The sequence below is a fragment of the Sinocyclocheilus anshuiensis genome, unplaced genomic scaffold (assembly GCF_001515605.1).
Source record: "Sinocyclocheilus anshuiensis isolate Anshui unplaced genomic scaffold, SAMN03320099.WGS_v1.1 scaffold43, whole genome shotgun sequence".
Lineage (NCBI taxonomy): Eukaryota > Metazoa > Chordata > Actinopteri > Cypriniformes > Cyprinidae > Sinocyclocheilus > Sinocyclocheilus anshuiensis.
This window is the reverse complement of record NW_015549580.1, coordinates 50,924-68,020: the sequence shown is the minus strand read 5'-3', so window position 1 is coordinate 68,020 and position 17,097 is coordinate 50,924. Positions and strand designations below refer to the sequence as shown.

At 38.3% G+C, this 17,097-nt stretch overlaps 1 protein-coding gene and 1 long non-coding RNA gene across 3 annotated transcripts; both read right to left on the bottom strand.

Annotated features, from left to right (window-relative positions):
- Positions 1 to 10,421: 10,421 nt before the first annotated feature.
- On the bottom strand, positions 10,422 to 11,173 carry LOC107657640 (uncharacterized). Its single transcript, XR_001630706.1, has 2 exons — positions 11,076 to 11,173; positions 10,422 to 10,485 (listed from the first exon to the last, which is right to left on the bottom strand). It is a non-coding gene; the product is annotated as an uncharacterized LOC107657640 (long non-coding RNA).
- A 1,587-nt stretch (positions 11,174 to 12,760) lies between these two features.
- On the bottom strand, positions 12,761 to 14,791 carry LOC107657639 (ictacalcin-like). 2 transcript variants are annotated; one of them, XM_016445793.1, is made up of 3 exons: positions 14,674 to 14,791; positions 13,930 to 14,060; positions 12,761 to 12,997 (listed from the first exon to the last, which is right to left on the bottom strand). In XM_016445793.1, exons 1-3 carry the CDS (start codon positions 14,789 to 14,791, stop codon positions 12,857 to 12,859), a joined length of 390 nt encoding a protein of 129 aa, XP_016301279.1. In that variant the 3' UTR covers positions 12,761 to 12,856. The 2 variants fall into 2 exon arrangements, with proteins under 2 accessions (XP_016301279.1, XP_016301280.1); XM_016445794.1 differs by lacking the exons at positions 13,930 to 14,060; positions 14,674 to 14,791 and adding an exon at positions 13,299 to 13,457.
- Between the last annotated feature and the right edge of the window lie 2,306 nt (positions 14,792 to 17,097).

Genomic DNA, 17,097 nt, shown 5'->3' with positions numbered 1-17,097 from the left:
ATTCTGGCAAATATAGTAGGTCAACCAGGAATTCCATGCATACAGAAAGTTTGCATGTACAGTATACATACTGAATAATGCATAAATAGTAAGAGTAGTATGATAGTGTGGCATTTCGAACACAGCAACTGCTGAATTTGCGTGTATTGAAAGTTACTTCTGTCACGTAACAACAAAGCAGTGCACCATGGGAAATGTAGTGCAGAATACTGACAGAAATATTTAGCAACCAGCATGGTTACTGAACATAGAAGTTTTTGTTTTTGAAAGGAGACATGTTTTAAATAGATTCCGAATAATCTGTCATTAATTCCATTAATAACAGAACATACACATTTTAGTTAGAATATGCTTTAAGAGATTATAATAATTAAAAGTACGAATATGTCATTAAAAGTAATTTCTTCAGTGCTTATTTTTTTAAAGAAATAATCAAAAGTATTCCACACTAGACATGCCAACAGTTCCCAACTTTTTTCTTATTTTGATGAATTGCACTTTTAATGTATTTCTGAAGAATGTTGACATTAATCCTTGACTCATGCTTTTCTAAATGTAAATAGGCCTCATGCTTAACTTGTATCCAAACTTAAAGGTGTAGTGATAGAATGTATTTGTATTTGACATTACTAAAACTAACCACTAGGTGTCAGTAGTGTTACACTTACCGGGAGTGTGTGTATATTAGGAAGCAGAAGTTAAGTAGTGCTGCGGCTGCTCCGATTCCTGTCCTGCAAATAGAATAAAAATCAGTTTGTTACAAAACTGTTTCTTTATTGGATCAAGAAACATTACATGGTACCAGGAGTGGTGATGATCACCAACACCCAGAGTCGTCATGGAAAGTGTTAAACCGCCTGACGCTGTGAACTGGACGGGGAATATTGATTGTGAATGGAGAACTTTTAAACAAAGATTTACGCTCTACCTGCAAGCAGTGGGCCTTGATGAAGCATTAGATGCATGTAAAATTGCACTGCTACTCACCGTCGCGGGACCTCAATCTATAGAGGTGTTTAACACGCTCGTGTTTGAACAGGCCGAAGATAAAGGCAAATACCACGTAGTAATTGAGAAGCTTGACTCACACTGCTCGCCGAAAAAGAATGAGACTTTTGAAAGGTATGTTTTTCGTTCTCGTCTGCAGCAACGGAGAGACTTTTGACAGTTTCATAATAGATTTGAAGTTGAAAGCAAGGACATGCAATTTCGGACAGTTGCAAGATTCAATGATTCGTGACCAAATTGTGTTTGGCATCAATGATAAAAAAGTGAGGGAGAGGCTCTTGAGAGAGACAGAGCTCACCTTGAATGAAGCAGTGCGGATATGTCATGCCAGTGAGATAGCTCTTCAGCATGCTAAAACTTTTTATGAAACCGCAAAGACTAGTGGAAGTGACAGTTCAGTTGTAGCTGCAGTAACAGAGAAGATGCAGAGATGCGGAATGAGTAAAGTGAAACAACAAAAGGAGAAAGAACTGTTTAACTGCAAGAGATGTGGCAGAAAACACTTGCCGAAGCAGTGCCCAGCCTACGGCAAAGGCTGTGCCAAATGTAAAGGGCAGAATCATTTTGCCAAGCAATGCTTTTCCAAAGGGAGACAGAGTCAAAAGGAGCATGTACATACAGTGGAAGAAACATTGTATTGTGCCAGCACAACAGAAGGCTCATGGATGGCCTACAGCGAGTACAGAAGTATGGGCTGAAATTGAATAAGGACAAATGTCAGTTTGGAGCAAAGGAAATAACGTTTCTAGGAGACAAGCTGTCAGAAGGGGGTGTGGAATCAGATAAGAGTAAAGTACAGGCAATACTCAAAATGCCCAGACCCACAGACAGAAAGGCTGTACTAAGAGTGATGGGGATGATCAACTTCGTCGGAAAGTTCATACCAAACTTCAAAAAGAAGACCTCGAGTCTTCAAAAACAGTGTACTTGAGAGAACTGTTAAGTGACAAAGGCGAGTTCAAGTGGACAGCTGATCATGAACAAGAATGGGGACGACTGAAGACTCTCCTCACCTCAGAGCCTGTGCTGACATTCTTTGACCCATCAAGAAGGACAAAGATATCCACAGATGCATCCAAAGATGGACTGGGTGCAGTTTTATTGCAGGCGGAGGGAGACAATCGGAGGCCAGTTGCATATGCCTCAAGAACGATGACTCCGTCTGAATGTCGATACGCACAGATAGAAAAAGAATGCTTGGGCTTGGTGTATGGAGTGAAAAGATTTCATAGCTATGTGTACGGGTTACCGACATTTGTGGCAGAGACTGATCACAAACCATTAATTGCTATCATTAAAAAGAACCTGAATCAAATGTCTCCAAGAATTCAGCGGCTGATGATGCGACTGCAGAGGTATGACATGGAGCTGGTTTATACTCAAGAAAAGTACATAGTTCTGGCAGATGCTCTGTCCAGAGCTGCAATACAGAGTGGAAAACAAGCTGAAAGCTCCACAGACGCTGAGGTGACTCATCATGTGAATATGGTAGCTGAAACCCTTCCGGTCACAGACACAAAGCTCAAGCAAATTGCAGTGGAGACTGAGAAAGACAGATGTTTGCAGCAGGTCATTACACATTTGAATGATGGCTGGCCTAGAGGAGAATGTGCCAAGTACTACAATATCAGATCAGAGCTGAGTGTGGTCAAAGGACTTCTGTTGAGACAGAACAGGATCGTTATCCCTCAGTCACTGCAACAAGAGATGTTAAAAAAGCTGCATGAGGGGCACCTTGGAGCAGAAAAATGTAAAAGAAGGGCTAGAACTGCAATCTATTGGCCCGGAATAAATGCCGACATTGATCGGATGGTGTCAACCTGTAATACTTGTTTGAAGCATCGTGCTAAGCAACAGAAGGAGCCAATGATTGTCATTGATCCACCAGATGAACCATGGCAGAAAGTTGGGACTGACTTATTTTTCCTGGATGGAAAGAACTACTTGATTGTGATAAACTACCTGTCAAACTATCCAGAGATAGCATTGCTTCCCAGTACATCTGCTGCTAGTGTGGTTACACATATGAAATCCATCTTCGCGAGACACGGCATTCCACAGGTGGTTTGCAGCGATAATGGGCAATGCTACAGTAGCAAAGACTTCCAGAAATTTGCTGAGGAGTATGGGTTTCAACATGTGACATCAAGCCCATTATATCCGCAGTCGAATGGAAAAGCAGAGAAAGGAGTATCCATAGTGAAGTTACTGCTCAAGAAAGCAGTAGACTGTCGATCGGATCCTTATTTAGCTCTGCTGAATTACCGTGCTTCTCCACTAGAACATGGTGTGTCTCCTGCAGAAATCCTGATGGGGTGCAGATTACGGACCACAATTCCTTGCTTAGCATCACCAAATAAGAACAAATACCTAAAAAGAAAACAACAGCACCTGAAACAGCGACAAAAAGCAAACTATGAAAAGGCATCAATTGCTACATGAGCTTATTGGCTGGCGGAGTGCGTCAGACTCCAGAAGGGAAAGACTGACGCCAAATCGCCCCCATCACGAGACACTGGCTGTGTTCGCAATGGCACACTAGCGTACTGCTTACTGCCCACTACACAGTGCATACTGCCTACTTTTTTAAGAATAGTGAAACACTGAACATTAATTCAGCACAGCTGTCGAGGCTGTTACCTTACAAATAAATATACCGTTCTTTTTACAAAGGCTTGTTAATAAGGGTTCATATGCATATTGCGTAATTGAACTCATCCCATAATTAATGAACTTTACATATTGAACAGAACTGAATCAACGTTTTTAACTGAACAATGATATTATTTTCTTTTTGGCAGTTACACTAAGTAGAAAAAGCGATTTATTCTAGTTAGCCTACACTAAGTGCAAATAATGATAAATTCTGTTTACACTAGAATAGCATTTTCTTTAGCAATGGGCTAAGTGTAAATCGTAGTTAGGTGGCAGATATTATACCTCAGTAGCCTACTGTAGTACATTATAAAACAGTATGCAATAACATACTGAGTGTAAATGATCATATTCATTAAGAATTATTAAATGGATCCCTAACCATACCCAATAAACACTGTATTGTTAATGAGGCGTTTTGTTTACAATTTTCAAATATTTCCTTTATTTTTATTGAAAACAAATGCCTTTCCGATCTGATATGGGATGGGAAAAGGAGAAGAATGAGTTTGGCAAAAGGCGTATCGCAGTCAGGCGTTGCTTTAACTGCTTTACAGCAGAATTTCATTCTGCATAATTGAAATATTATTTTTATTTATATATTATATTACTGCAATATTTTTTATATCTTTGAAACAATCTGTACTGTAGGCTATAAAGAGATAAAGGTGACGTCATTTGACTTAATCGGAAACGTGCCATAGAGATTAAGGTACAATTTATGTCCTACTAACGATATTGTTTTTAAATACACAGCAATAGTTTGTAGTTTACAGTAACATGTATACATACATGTACATATAAAAGTGTTACATTTATAATTACTATCCCCCGCCTCCAGTTCACTCACGCGTTTGAAGATGAAAAGCGCGTTGCATTGTGGGAAACAGTATCCCATGCAGTGTCTTCAGATGCACACATCAGATTTCAACAAATGTAGTAGGTAATCCGGGAATTCCATGCATACAGAAAATTCACATACTATTCACGGTATACACATTGCATACTACAATATTGTAGGAGTTGTATGGTAGTATGTCATTCCAAACACTGCTTCTGTATTGATTTCAGTGTAGCCTACTTAAGTTATATTTAGCATATTCTGGCAAATATAGTAGGTCAACCAGGAATTCCATGCATACAGAAAGTTTGCATGTACAGTATACATACTGAATAATGCATAAATAGTAAGAGTAGTATGATAGTGTGGCATTTCGAACACAGCAACTGCTGAATTTGCGTGTATTGAAAGTTACTTCTGTCACGTAACAACAAAGCAGTGCACCATGGGAAATGTAGTGCAGAATACTGACAGAAATATTTAGCAACCAGCATGGTTACTGAACATAGAAGTTTTTGTTTTTGAAAGGAGACATGTTTTAAATAGATTCCGAATAATCTGTCATTAATTCCATTAATAACAGAACATACACATTTTAGTTAGAATATGCTTTAAGAGATTATAATAATTAAAAGTACGAATATGTCATTAAAAGTAATTTCTTCAGTGCTTATTTTTTTAAAGAAATAATCAAAAGTATTCCACACTAGACATGCCAACAGTTCCCAACTTTTTTCTTATTTTGATGAATTGCACTTTTAATGTATTTCTGAAGAATGTTGACATTAATCCTTGACTCATGCTTTTCTAAATGTAAATAGGCCTCATGCTTAACTTGTATCCAAACTTAAAGGTGTAGTGATAGAATGTATTTGTATTTGACATTACTAAAACTAACCACTAGGTGTCAGTAGTGTTACACTTACCGGGAGTGTGTGTATATTAGGAAGCAGAAGTTAAGTAGTGCTGCGGCTGCTCCGATTCCTGTCCTGCAAATAGAATAAAAATCAGTTTGTTACAAAACTGTTTCTTTATTGGATCAAGAAACATTACATGGTACCAGGAGTGGTGATGATCACCAACACCCAGAGTCGTCATGGAAAGTGTTAAACCGCCTGACGCTGTGAACTGGACGGGGAATATTGATTGTGAATGGAGAACTTTTAAACAAAGATTTACGCTCTACCTGCAAGCAGTGGGCCTTGATGAAGCATCAGATGCATGTAAAATTGCACTGCTACTCACCGTCGCGGGACCTCAATCTATAGAGGTGTTTAACACGCTCGTGTTTGAACAGGCCGAAGATAAAGGCAAATACCACGTAGTAATTGAGAAGCTTGACTCACACTGCTCGCCGAAAAAGAATGAGACTTTTGAAAGGTATGTTTTTCGTTCTCGTCTGCAGCAACGGAGAGACTTTTGACAGTTTCATAATAGATTTGAAGTTGAAAGCAAGGACATGCAATTTCGGACAGTTGCAAGATTCAATGATTCGTGACCAAATTGTGTTTGGCATCAATGATAAAAAAGTGAGGGAGATGCTCTTGAGAGAGACAGAGCTTACCTTGAATGAAGCTGTGCGGATATGTCATGCCAGTGAGATAGCTCTTCAGCATGCTAAAACTTTTTATGAAACCGCAAAGACTAGTGGAAGTGACAGTTCAGTTGTAGCTGCAGTAACAGAGAAGATGCAGAGATGCGGAATGAGTAAAGTGAAACAACAAAAGGAGAAAGAACTGTTTAACTGCAAGAGATGTGGCAGAAAACACTTGCCGAAGCAGTGCCCAGCCTACGGCAAAGGCTGTGCCAAATGTAAAGGGCAGAATCATTTTGCCAAGCAATGCTTTTCCAAAGGGAGACAGAGTCAAAAGGAGCATGTACATACAGTGGAAGAAACATTGTATTGTGCCAGCACAACAGAAGGCTCATGGATGGCCTACAGCGAGTACAGAAGTATGGGCTGAAATTGAATAAGGACAAATGTCAGTTTGGAGCAAAGGAAATAACGTTTCTAGGAGACAAGCTGTCAGAAGGGGGTGTGGAATCAGATAAGAGTAAAGTACAGGCAATACTCAAAATGCCCAGACCCACAGACAGAAAGGCTGTACTAAGAGTGATGGGGATGATCAACTTCGTCGGAAAGTTCATACCAAACTTCAAAAAGAAGACCTCGAGTCTTCAAAAACAGTGTACTTGAGAGAACTGTTAAGTGACAAAGGCGAGTTCAAGTGGACAGCTGATCATGAACAAGAATGGGGACGACTGAAGACTCTCCTCACCTCAGAGCCTGTGCTGACATTCTTTGACCCATCAAGAAGGACAAAGATATCCACAGATGCATCCAAAGATGGACTGGGTGCAGTTTTATTGCAGGCGGAGGGAGACAATCGGAGGCCAGTTGCATATGCCTCAAGAACGATGACTCCGTCTGAATGTCGATACGCACAGATAGAAAAAGAATGCTTGGGCTTGGTGTATGGAGTGAAAAGATTTCATAGCTATGTGTACGGGTTACCGACATTTGTGGCAGAGACTGATCACAAACCATTAATTGCTATCATTAAAAAGAACCTGAATCAAATGTCTCCAAGAATTCAGCGGCTGATGATGCGACTGCAGAGGTATGACATGGAGCTGGTTTATACTCAAGAAAAGTACATAGTTCTGGCAGATGCTCTGTCCAGAGCTGCAATACAGAGTGGAAAACAAGCTGAAAGCTCCACAGACGCTGAGGTGACTCATCATGTGAATATGGTAGCTGAAACCCTTCCGGTCACAGACACAAAGCTCAAGCAAATTGCAGTGGAGACTGAGAAAGACAGATGTTTGCAGCAGGTCATTACACATTTGAATGATGGCTGGCCTAGAGGAGAATGTGCCAAGTACTACAACATCAGAACAGAGCTAAGTGTGGTCAAGGGACTTCTGTTGAGACAGAACAGGATCGTTATCCCTCAGTCACTGCAACAAGAGATGTTGAAAAAACTGCATGAGGGGCACCTTGGAGCAGAAAAATGTAAAAGAAGGGCTAGAACTGCAATCTATTGGCCCGGAATAAATGCCGACATTGATCGGATGGTGTCAACCTGTAATACTTGTTTGAAGCATCGTGCTAAGCAACAGAAGGAGCCAGTGATTGTCATTGATCCACCAGATGAACCATGGCAGAAAGTTGGGACTGACTTATTTTTCCTGGATGGACAGAACTACTTGCTTGTGATAGACTACCTGTCAAACTATCCAGAGATAGCGTTGCTTCCCAGTACATCTGCAGCTGGTGTGGTTACACATATGAAATCCATCTTCGCGAGACACGGCATTCCACAGGTGGTTTGCAGCGATAATGGGCAATGCTACAGTAGCAAAGACTTCCAGAAATTTGCTGAGGAGTATGGGTTTCAACATGTGACATCAAGCCCATTATATCCGCAGTCGAATGGAAAAGCAGAGAAAGGAGTATCCATAGTGAAGTTACTGCTCAAGAAAGCAGTAGACTGTCGATCGGATCCTTATTTAGCGCTGCTGAATTACCGTGCTTCTCCACTAGAACATGGTGTGTCTCCTGCAGAAATCCTGATGGGGCGCAGATTACGGACCACACTTCCTTGCTTAGCATCACCAAACAAGAACAAATACCTAAAAAGGAAACAACAGGACCTGAAACAGCGACAAAAAGCAAATTATGACAAGGCATCAAAAGGCCTAGAACCACTCTCCAATAATGACACAGTAAGACTTGAGGATCACAGTACCTGGTCTAAAAGAGCCACAGTCCTGGATGAGGTGAACCCAAGATCTTACACTGTCAGGACAGAGGATGGTCAAATCCTGAGGAGAAATCGGAGGAGTCTGTTGAAAACAAAAGAGACAGTACTGGTGGATACTTACACAGAGGACACAGACTCTGCAGTATCACAAAAAACATCTGAAACGCTTCCAGTACTGGATGACAACCAACTGAGGATATGCATTCACCAGTACTGCGAAGATCAAAACGCACAGTGAAGCCCCCTGATAGACTTACCCTGTGAATAATGCTCAAGCATAACAAGTATTTGAGTTAAAAGAAAAAAAAAAAGGAAATGTAATGTTGATTATTACTGCACAATGTAAATAATTATTGAGACTGTAATATGTTGTATTAAGTCTTATAATTTGTACACTGCTTGCTTAATGGTTGTTTCATTTAATTGTTTAATCTATAAGTTTGCATAATTACTTGGAATAACTTTAGATTCTTTACATCTAAAGGAAAGGGGATGTAGTGATAGAATGTATTTGTATTTGACAATGCTAAAACTAACCACGAGGTGTCAGTAGTATTACACTTACCGGGATCTTCTTTATGCACCAAGAGCTTGTAACACTCCAAAGAGAAAGGAAAAATTGAAATCGCATCATATGACCCCTTTAAAAGGTTTTCATGCATACTTTGGAACACATGTAAAAAGCCATATGTAGCCACTGGGTGACACCCACACTCCATTATTTTTTTTTATTTATTTATTTATTTATATGTGTTCTCTTCACAAATTAATACAGAATCAAGAACGGCTTAGAGGTTAGGACGATTCCAAGGGCCCCGAGAGACAGCCCCACCCCCCAAATTTCAACCTAACAATATAATTATGATCCAGCACATAATTGCATCAACATTATTACTAAAACGGAGTAATGTATATTATCACTTTTGGTTTGTTTACTGCGGTGTTTGTAAAGCATACGCATTTGTAAAACTTCTTAAAATATAAAAGACAATCCCATCATAAGAATCTGGAAACCAATTTTGGTACTGTGCACTATTCTTTGTAAATGAGCTTTAAAACAATGGGGGTTTTATTTGGTTACAAGTGAGTGAACTGAAATTAAAAATAAATAAAACTTATGAATGTTATAAAAACAAATGCATTGTGTGAGATTAAGTTTGAACTTGAACATTCTTTGAACTTCAGATAAAAGTTCATTCTTTTAGGCTCTCAGTGCCCAAGTAACAGTTCCAAGATCCCTTATGAGGGCCACCACAAGATGGAGACATTCACTGGAAAATGTTATATTTTATGAGCTCCAAGTAAGATTAATGCAGTTTTTATTAATGTAGTTATTTGCAACTTGTCTGATCACTAAAATGGGCACCTTATGCTTTTTACACCAAAGGAAATATGAAATACCCAGGAAAAAAAAAAAAAGTGTTAAAAACACTGATCGAATAGAGAACATAGTTGTTAACTTTGGTGTTAGCTTAATATTAGAATGGAGGGACAACAACAGTTGTTGTGATCTGATGTGGCTTCTTATCACAGACTGAGGCAGAATTATTTTTGTTATAGTATTCTATACTGTTATAAAAGCTGAGTCATTTAACATTGTATTATAAATATACTTTATACTTATGAAAATACCCGAGATTGCGCAAGCAGAAAAACTTATAACAGATGAACTGTCAGCAAACGTCTGTTTATTGTCTTCATATATTGCATTGTATGGTATATATTGTATATGGTAATACTCTGGTATTGTTTTCAAGTTTCCTGCAGGCCATATATGCGCTGTATATAGTATGAGTTACTGTAATGTGTATTATGTTAGGAGTGGTGAACATTTCCATCTGAAATTGAAGCATATAGTTCTAATATATCTATAGGAATAACCTTCATGTGTATGTAAGTTGCAGCCACAAACACCATAAACACACATTTACAGATAAGAACACTCACACCGACATATTGTAAGAATACAGATTTAATTCAAAACATTAAAAACCTTTATTCCTGGTTTCAGATACACCACAGCTTTACAGATAATTATATTTCAACTGGTCAGTTTATGAAACAGTTTTGCAGTGCCTCTCACCCCGAAGATGTCGCCCAGCTCTGCTGTGAGCAGTTCCTTGAGCTCGCCTTTGGTCAGGGTGTTTTTGTCTCCCTCCTTTCCTGAGTATTTGTGAAAGGCTGCAATCAGCATAGCCATTCCTTGTTGGATTTCTGTGAAATTAGTGTGATACAAAGCAGGTGTATCATAAATAATAATAATAACAACAATCAAACAAAACTCATTGTTTACGACATCCAAAATCATTAGTAGTGGAGATGTCAAAAGTACAATATATGAAATATCATGCCCAGCAACAATATAACACACAGAACTGGTTACAGCCCTCTGGAGAAGGAGTCGACCTTAACTGTCTGAAGAGTGGGAGTTTTCAGAAAAGGAGGGATAAAAAAAACGACAGTTTTAAGCACAATCGGATTATGGCCAACACCCTACATACCCTTTAATTAAAACAGAATAGAGAGACAGAAAGAAAGAGATCTACTTGATTTCATCGACCATCAACTGCCTCCTTTTCCTGCCTCTGCTTTCTTCTCAACACAAACTGTTCTTAAACTATTCTACTAATCAATTAATGGCTGAAAAACATATAACATATACATATAAACTAAACTACCCTTCAAAGATTGCCATCAATCTACAAATTTTGAACCCATCAAACTCTTATAGCGCAGCAGTGAGATGCATCAGTTTATTTTAAGCAGTAAAACAATTCAGTAAAAAAAAATAAAGAGTCTCTTACGTGACATGGTGTTTCTGGAGTTCACGGCGTACAAGAAGTGAAATAAAATGGGACCGAGCGAGTAAGAACTGAAGGAACAGACTGGGTGTTATATACAGAGAAATGTCACGCCCCCAAATTCATCCCCTCCCACCATCCCAACCCTTAACACAAACGCACCAACATTTATGTCCCTCCCTCTTACTCTTACTATGCTCTCTCTCTTATTGTTCACTCCCTTAAACCACAAAAAAGGGGCAGGAGGTAGAGGCATCTCTTGTCCTTGTTTAGTCCTTAACTCAGCTGGCTAAACCAGCTTCTAACCGAACACCAACAGCCAAAAAGTTTATTGCTGATTATTTACTGTCTCGTCGTGCCTAACAACGCCCCTTAGCTGCTCTAAAATCCCTGCAAACCACAGCTTCTTGGGGTTCTACTGCTTTAATAGTCGCCAAATGAAGAGTTGAGAGCTGGATGTTCTTCACTGACATATCGAAATAACACGACGTGCACAGAAAGACGATGTCTTCATCAAATCTTCCTAACAATACACTTTTGATCGTGCATGATTTGGCTTCTTATCATAGATTATTAAATAATTTCAAACACATTTCATGTAATTTAAACACTCTAATACTGAAATTTGAATAGAACTGGGACAAAAGAAAACGAGTCATTGAGGCACTTCCATAACATTTCTGCAGTTTTATACAAAGAGGTACAAAAAGTGTCACTGAGGTGGTAAATTTTCAAAAGGTGCTTTATTTACCCCTAAAGGGTGCACATTGGTACCTTAAGGGTACATAATAGTATCTAAAGTGTGCATATTCGTACCTTTCAAAAGGGCACCGCCCCAGTAATAGCTTTTCTGCTTTTTTCTGGGAGTTTATAAAGCTGGGAATCTCAACTCTGGCCCTCGGGGTCCACCTTCCTGCAGAGTTTAGCTCTAAACCAAATTAAACACACCTGAACAAGCTCATCAAGGTCTTCAGGATCACTAGAAAGATATAAGCAGTCATCAGTTGACAACCCTTGGATTACAGTAAGTCATACTATACAGTGGGTACGGAAAGTATTCAGCCCCCCTTAAATCCCCAGTAATAGCTTTTCTGCTTTTTTCTGGGAGTTTATAAAGCTGGGAATCTCAACTCTGGCCCTCGGGGTCCACTTTCCTGCAGAGTTTAGCTCTAAACCAAATTAAACACACCTGAACAAGCTCATCAAGGTCTTCAGGATCACTAGAAAGATATAAGCAGTCATCAGTTGACAACCCCTGGATTACAGTAAGTCATACTATATACAGTGCATATATGGCCTGCAGGAAACTTGAAAATAATGCCACACCACACAAACAAGGGCCTCACATGCATTATTGAGAGAGAGAAATTTATATTTTTGTAGTAAATGTCATGACTTTGACATAGTTTCTTTATTCAAGGGATTCTTAACTCTGGCCCTCGAGGTCCACTTTCCTGCAGAGTTTAGCTCCAACCTTGATCAAACTCACCTGGCTGTATCTTTCTAGTGTAATATGACAATTCATTGTATGTACGTATTATGTTAGGAGTGTCGGTGGTAGGTGAACATTTCCATATGAAAATGAAGCATAGCTCTAATATATATATATAGGAATAACCTTCATGTGTATGTAAGCTGCAGCCACAAACACCATAAACACACATTATAAGAACACTCACACCAGCATATAAGAATACAGATTTAATTCAAAACATTAAAAACCTTTATTCTTGGTTTCAGATACACCACAGCTTTACAGATAAACCCTTTCTGTAAGGACAAGATCATTTTTTTGTGAAAAACTCATTGCAAAGCATAGTGATGCAGGCGACCAAGGTGACGTACTCCTGGAAGTCCACAGTGCCATCTGCATTTGCATCCAGATCCTTAAAAATCTTGTCCAGAGCTGTCTTGTCTTTAGTTTCCTGTAACAAACACAACATGCACAAAAGCATAATCAGACACATGTTCAGTACAGTGATGTGAATTAAACACCACATATTTACATCAGCATTAGCTCACAGTATATTTATTATGAGAATTTATACAAAAGAATTAACTTTTTTTTTTTTAATAATGTTATTTCATTAAAAAATAATAATTATAAAAGGGAGCGATTTTAATACCTACTTTTAAATGAAGCATTTTTAATTAAAATATCATAATGAAAAGAGAAATTATATTTCAACTGGTCAGTTTATGAAACAGTTTTGCAGTGCCTCTCACCCCGAAGATGTCGCCCAGCTCTGCTGTGAGCAGTTCCTTGAGCTCGCCTTTGGCCAGGGTGGTTTTGTCTCCCTCCTTTCCTGAGTATTTGTGAAAGGCTGCAATCAGCATAGCCATTGCTTTCTGGATGTCTGTAAAATTAGTGTGATAGAAAACAGGTGTATCATAAACAATAATATTAATAGTAATAAAACAACATTATTAGTAGTGGAGATGTCAAAAGTACAAAATATTAAATGTCATGCCATGCAACAATATAACACACAGAACTGGTTACAGCCCTCTGGAGAAGGGGTGGACCTTAATTGTCAGAAGAGTGGAAGTTTTCAGAAAAGGAGGGATAAAAAAATGACAGTTTTAAGAGCAAGAGGATTATAGCCAACACCCTGAACATACCCTCAAGACAGAAGAGAGAGACAGAAAGCGATTTTTGTTATTGATCATTTCATCCACCACCAACTGCCTCTTCTTGCTGTTTTCCCAACACAAACTCTTAAACTATAGCCTTAAAATTAAGAGCGATTTTAATACCTACTTTTAAATGAAGCATTTTTAATTAAAATATCATAATGAAAAGAGAAATTATATTTCAACTGGTCAGTTTATGAAACAGTTTTGCAGTGCCTCTCACCCCGAAGATGTCGCCCAGCTCTGCTGTGAGCAGTTCCTTGAGCTCGCCTTTGGCCAGGGTGGTTTTGTCTCCCTCCTTTCCTGAGTATTTGTGAAAGGCTGCAATCAGCATAGCCATTGCTTTCTGGATGTCTGTAAAATTAGTGTGATAGAAAACAGGTGTATCATAAACAATAATATTAATAGTAATAAAACAACATTATTAGTAGTGGAGATGTCAAAAGTACAAAATATTAAATGTCATGCCATGCAACAATATAACACACAGAACTGGTTACAGCCCTCTGGAGAAGGGGTGGACCTTAATTGTCAGAAGAGTGGAAGTTTTCAGAAAAGGAGGGATAAAAAAATGACAGTTTTAAGAGCAAGAGGATTATAGCCAACACCCTGAACATACCCTCAAGACAGAAGAGAGAGACAGAAAGCGATTTTTGTTATTGATCATTTCATCCACCACCAACTGCCTCTTCTTGCTGTTTTCCCAACACAGAAACTGTTAAACTATAGCCTTAAAATTAATAAAAGAAATATCGAACAATCAATTAACAGTTGAAAAACATTTAACATGTATACACCCTAAACTCGGCTTCAAAATATCAGGAAATGAAGGCTGCAAAAACGCAGGAGATCTACACATTTTTTAATCCATTAAACTCATAGAATACAGCAGTAGTGCAGCAGTGAGATGCAATAGTTCATTTGAACCAGTAACACATTTCAGTAAACAAAATAAAAAGTCTCTTACCTGACATGGTGTTTCTGGAGTTTAAGGGAAGCAAGAAGTGCACGAAATTGAGAGCCAAAGATGAGAACTGAAGGAACAGATTGAGTGTTATATGCAAACACCACACCCAAAAATTCATCCCCTCCCACCATTCCAACCCTTGACACACAAACGCACCTGTGCTAACTTTTCTTTGTCTTACTCTGCCCTTTGCTCTCTCTCCTATTGTTCATCCCCTTACCATTTAAATTCTTGTTTACTTAATTATCGAGTTTGCAAAAAAAGAAACAGGTGGACTTGGCATCTCTTGCCATTGGGAAGTCTGTAACTCAGCTGGTTAAACCAGCTCCTAACCGCACACAAACAGCCAAAACCTTAGAATTGAGCCTTTGGGCAATTCCACTGTCAAGACCTGCCCCTGACTGAACGTGCAAGTTGGATGTTTCTGAGAACCACTTTAGTGAAACTGCATGGAGCCACTGAAAAAATTCTATACTACAAAAATGTCTAATAGTGGTTATGTTAAAAACTCAAATTGTGAAAATTTGTAAGGCCTAATCATTTATGCATGTTTATGAATGTTTCCTGGCATACAAAACTGCTCAAGTTGAATGAAAATAGTCTTTTGCAAAACTCTGTGGTATGATACAGGTGGGCTGTAACTCTTTTTTTACTAAAATGAGACAGAGATGAGATTAGAACTGACCAACTGTGGCTGGTTGCATACACTGCTTTACATTCGTCTTACAGCTTATTTATCTCATTATATTTTCCTTATGACTGCATAATTTTTTTTAAAGTTAGTTACATAAAAACGTTTTATTTGAATCCAAAAAGAAAAAAACTGATTACCCCTTTGGTTAACTGCTAGACAAGTTCTTAGACATAGTCTTAACATAGGCTGTGTTTATACAACTGGTCTAGTGTAATTTTTGACATGTACTGTAGCTACAGGGTGCAAAAACCATTATTAGGTAATAAAATCTCACACTGGATTTATGTCATTAATCAGAAAAAGATTCCATGAATATACTGCCTTACATTGTGTTGAAATCATAATGGAGCCACTCCAGCAGTCATAACCAGTCCTGCATGGTTTAAAAACACAGGGTAATTGTCTAGTATTCTAAGCAATGCTAAAAGGCAATAATAGAGACTATATGTTTGCTTATTGTAGTCATGCATGGTTTGTAAAAAAAACTAGGTAAAGCTGCTTACTGCACTAAATGTTGTGGAAGATCAACAACAACAACAAACAATGCCTGTTTGCATGTTTGTGAGTTTTTAATGCATCACAATGCTTCATGGGAAGGAAGTTATGCAAAAAGCAGTCAATTTTGCAAGAGCATTTTAGATTCATAAAGATTCAATCTGCATCTGAAGGTGCAATATCATCATATTTTACTCTTCTCCACACTGTCAAAAAAAAAAAAAAAGGCACTAAAAGATTTTCACTGGGGCAGTATACTCTCAAATATACATCTTTGTACCTTAATCGATCCTTAAAGGGTGCATATTAGTATCTTAAATGTACTCACTCTTATGCTGTTCCAAAGATGGCTTTCTTTCTTCTGCAGAACACAAAAGAAGATATAGTAATACAGAGAGACAATACATCTGCTTATTGTAGTCATGTATAGTTTTTAGAAAAACTACGTAAAGCTGCTTATCTGCATACATGTTGTGGAACATCAAAAAACAAAAAGTATTAATTGCATGACTGACATTGTGATGCTTAATGGGAAGCATGTTATGATATTTTAGTATTTTATTTTGTGAAGTCCATTTTGCAAGAGCATTAACTTTCATTTTATGAACATAAACAGCTGAAACTTCCTTCAAGACATCTTCAAGAAAGGTGCACCATCCCTCTAAGGTATTAATATCCACACTTTAGTACTGTGCAAGTAACAAAATGTTGTACCAGTGCATGTGTACAGTTTTGTACATATTTTTTTTTCTGACAGTGCACTGCCAAACAAAACTACAGAAAATACTCCATAAGGACAGAAACCAGAGATACTGGACAGAAAAAATATGCAAAAACAGCATGCATTCTGCTTTTGAATGCTGGTTCACTAGGTGGCACAGTATAAGATATTATCCTGTATTATAGCTGTGGAAGGGTGAACTTAATCACTATTTCCGTGATGATGATGTGTGTTGTTGGGTGTATGCTAGTTGTAGTTTTTAATTATTAGCTACACACTGCTGAAAAAGTAAATAAAGAAAATAGAGAGAATAAAGGGAAAAGGAAGGGTGAGTGAAGATGAATAGTAAAGAACATGTGAAAAGCATTTAAGAGGACTAGTATTTCAGGACCAGTGACGAAGACAGAGATGGAAATTAGAGAAGTCAGGGAGGGAAAAAGAAAAAAAAGGCGGCGGTGGAGATGACTGGCCTTATTCAACCTCTTTCTTTATGTAATACTGTGATGGTGACTCA

Coding starts and splice junctions, on each gene's coding strand:
- LOC107657639 (XM_016445793.1), bottom strand. CDS start 14,791: ATGAATTTTTGGGTGTGGTGTTTGCATATAACACTCAATCTGTTCCTT. Junction 14,061..14,673: donor CTCCAGAAACACCATGTCAG/GTAAGAGACTTT, acceptor CTAATTTTACAG/ACATCCAGAAAGCAATGGCT. Junction 12,998..13,929: donor AGCTGGGCGACATCTTCGGG/GTGAGAGGCACT, acceptor TGTTTGTTACAG/GAAACTAAAGACAAGACAGC.